Source organism: Odontesthes bonariensis, chromosome 23 (genome assembly GCF_027942865.1).
Source record: "Odontesthes bonariensis isolate fOdoBon6 chromosome 23, fOdoBon6.hap1, whole genome shotgun sequence".
In the NCBI taxonomy this organism is placed as follows: domain Eukaryota; kingdom Metazoa; phylum Chordata; class Actinopteri; order Atheriniformes; family Atherinopsidae; genus Odontesthes; species Odontesthes bonariensis.
The window spans coordinates 224,050-226,643 of record NC_134528.1 but is presented as its reverse complement, the minus strand read 5'-3'; the positions used below and the strand labels follow the sequence as shown (position 1 = coordinate 226,643).

The window sequence follows — 2,594 nt, the reverse complement described above, 5'->3', positions numbered from 1 at the left end:
AAAAGGAAAAATGAATAAATAAAAACATGAATAAATAAAGAAAATGAAAATGTTTTCATTGTGAATAAAAAGCGAGTTTTCTTCCGTCAGAAACATTTCGTGGAACCTTTTAAAGGATTTTTCACACGTTTCAGAGAAGAAAACAAAACGATTTTACAGAATCTGGCCGAGCGCGGATCAAACGCTCCTCTGAGGACGGCGAGCAGCTTCAACCCGGCGAGCAGCTTCGACCCGGCGAGCAGCTTCAACCCGGCGAGCAGCTTCGACCCGGCGAGCAGAACAACTCAACACGCTAAAAATCAGGTGAACGTTCCGCAGCTTCCCAGGAAATAAAGTTCCTCAGATTAACTCAGAGAAAGCTTCATGTTAATGAGAAACATTTAACAATAATCCTGCTGGGACGCTTTTATTCACACGTCCAATTATCAGAATGATTCAGTTTAACATTCAGAAACATCTCTTTATATTCTTTATATCATTTATATTCTTTACTGAATATGACGACAATAAATGATCCTTTAAATAATTCTGATCTTTATCTTTAAATAAAAATAGATCTTTTTAAATATCTGATTTAAATGTTAAAATTATTTTAAATGTGAGGAATGATTTTCTCTGGCTGTTTTTATTTTATCTTCAGCTCTTAACTGTAGTAATAATTGATAACTGAGTTATTTCAGACTGTTACAGATGATGCCGCCGCTCCGCAGCTCGTCCCTTTAACTTTATAAAATATAAAATATAAAATATTTTCTGTGAAGCTTCGTCTTCATCCTCAGAATCAGACGGCTCAACGCGAGGAGACGATTTAACGTTTTTTAATGTCTCTTTAAGCTGAAAAACACATTTTTATTCTATGTCCTGAAACATTTTGCTTCAGTTTTTAAAACATTGAAACGATCAGAACCGTCTCAGATAAATTTCCTTCCACCTGCAGGAATGAAACTGATGGCAGCCCCGCGGCAGCTTTAGAGTCCGCTGGGACTCCAGCTCCCAGAAGCCCCGCGGGGCGGTGAGACCTTACCTCTGAGCGGCCGTGTTGGCGTCCACCACGCCGGCCGAGTGCATCCAGGAGCGGACCGCCAGCGGCTCCTCCTTCAAGCCGGCCGTGGCCCCGCGGGGCAGGTTGTCCTGGATCCCGAACATCTCTGGGGCCCCAGAAGAAGAAAAAAGGCAAAACGCAGGAGCAGAAGAAGAAGAAGAAGTGGGGTCCAGGGGCTCTACAGGACGGTCTGAGGGTCAGCTGACATTTTCAGTCCAAGAAGAAGAAGAAGAAGAAGAAAGGAGCGGTTTTTAATTTCTACAGAACTTTGACTCTGTTTGCAGATTTAATTCAACTTTTCACCAAACTGTCCGAACGTTTCTCTGGATTAAAAACTCAGCCTGCAGAGAAATAACTGAGTCCTCAGAGGAAAGAAGAAGAAGAAGAGCGGCGCCAGCAGAGTCTGCGTCTTTTCCCCAAAGAGAAGAAGAGAGGAAGGCCGGATGGAGGGATGAGCAGCGGAGGAGAAACTCTCAGCCCTGCGGCCCCCCAGGACTGGACGCCAAAATCCAAAAACCCCACGGGTCCTCCTCCCAGCCGCTGACGCATCACTGCGGGGGCGGGGCCTGCCCATATAAGGAGGGAGAGAGGCTTCGGGCGAGCAAGAGGGGGGAGGGGCAAACGCACCAACCAGACGGGAGCAGGTGTGTGTGCTCGCTCCCCAGTTTGTGAACTGCGTCCTACATCAGGTCCTGGATCAGGTGCTGGATCAGGTCCTGGATCAGGTCCTGGATCAGGTCCTACATCAGGTCCTGGATCAGGTCCTGGATCAGGTCCTACATCAGGTCCTGGATCAGGTGCTGGATCAGGTCCTGGATCAGGTCCTACATCAGGTCCTGGATCAGGTCCTGGATCAGGTCCTACATCAGGTCCTACATCAGGTCCTGGATCAGGTCCTACATCAGGTCCTGGATCAGGTCCTGGATCAGGTCCTGGATCAGGTCCTGGATCAGGTCCTGGATCAGGTCCTACATCAGGTCCTACATCAGGTCCTACATCAGGTCCTACATCAGGTCGTGGATCAGGTCCTGGATCAGGTCCTACATCAGGTCCTGGATCAGGTCCTGGATCAGGTCCTGCATCAGGTCCTACATCAGGTCCTACATCAGGTCCTGGATCAGGTCTTACATCAGGTCCTGGATCAGGTCCTACATCAGGTCCTACATCAGGTCCTGGATCAGGTCCTACATCAGGTCCTACATCAGGTCCTGGATCAGGTCCTGGATCAGGTCCTGGATCAGGTCCTACATCAGGTCCTGGATCAGGTCCTGGATCAGGTCCTGCATCAGGTCCTACATCAGGTCCTACATCAGGTCCTGGATCAGGTCCTACATCAGGTCCTGGATCAGGTCCTACATCAGGTCCTGGATCAGGTCCTGGATCAGGTCCTACATCAGGTCCTACATCAGGTCCTGGATCAGGTCCTACATCAGGTCCTACATCAGGTCCTGGATCAGGTCCTACATCAGGTCCTACATCAGGTCCTGGATCAGGTCCTACATCAGGTCCTACATCAGGTCCTGGATCAGATCCTGGATAAGGTCCTACATCA

The 2,594-nt window shown here is 48.5% G+C and overlaps 1 protein-coding gene across 1 annotated transcript in view; it reads right to left on the bottom strand.

The window, feature by feature from the left end:
- The window catches only part of LOC142374476 (transcription factor COE3-like), a gene marked incomplete at its 3' end in the record, with an annotated part of 45,295 nt that extends 43,847 nt beyond the window's left edge, over positions 1-1,448 (bottom strand). The window contains exon 1 of the mRNA XM_075458202.1: positions 1,025-1,448. Within this exon, the coding sequence (XP_075314317.1) occupies positions 1,025-1,146 (122 nt within the window). The remainder of the gene's footprint in view (positions 1-1,024) is intronic.
- Positions 1,449-2,594: the final 1,146 nt, after the last annotated feature.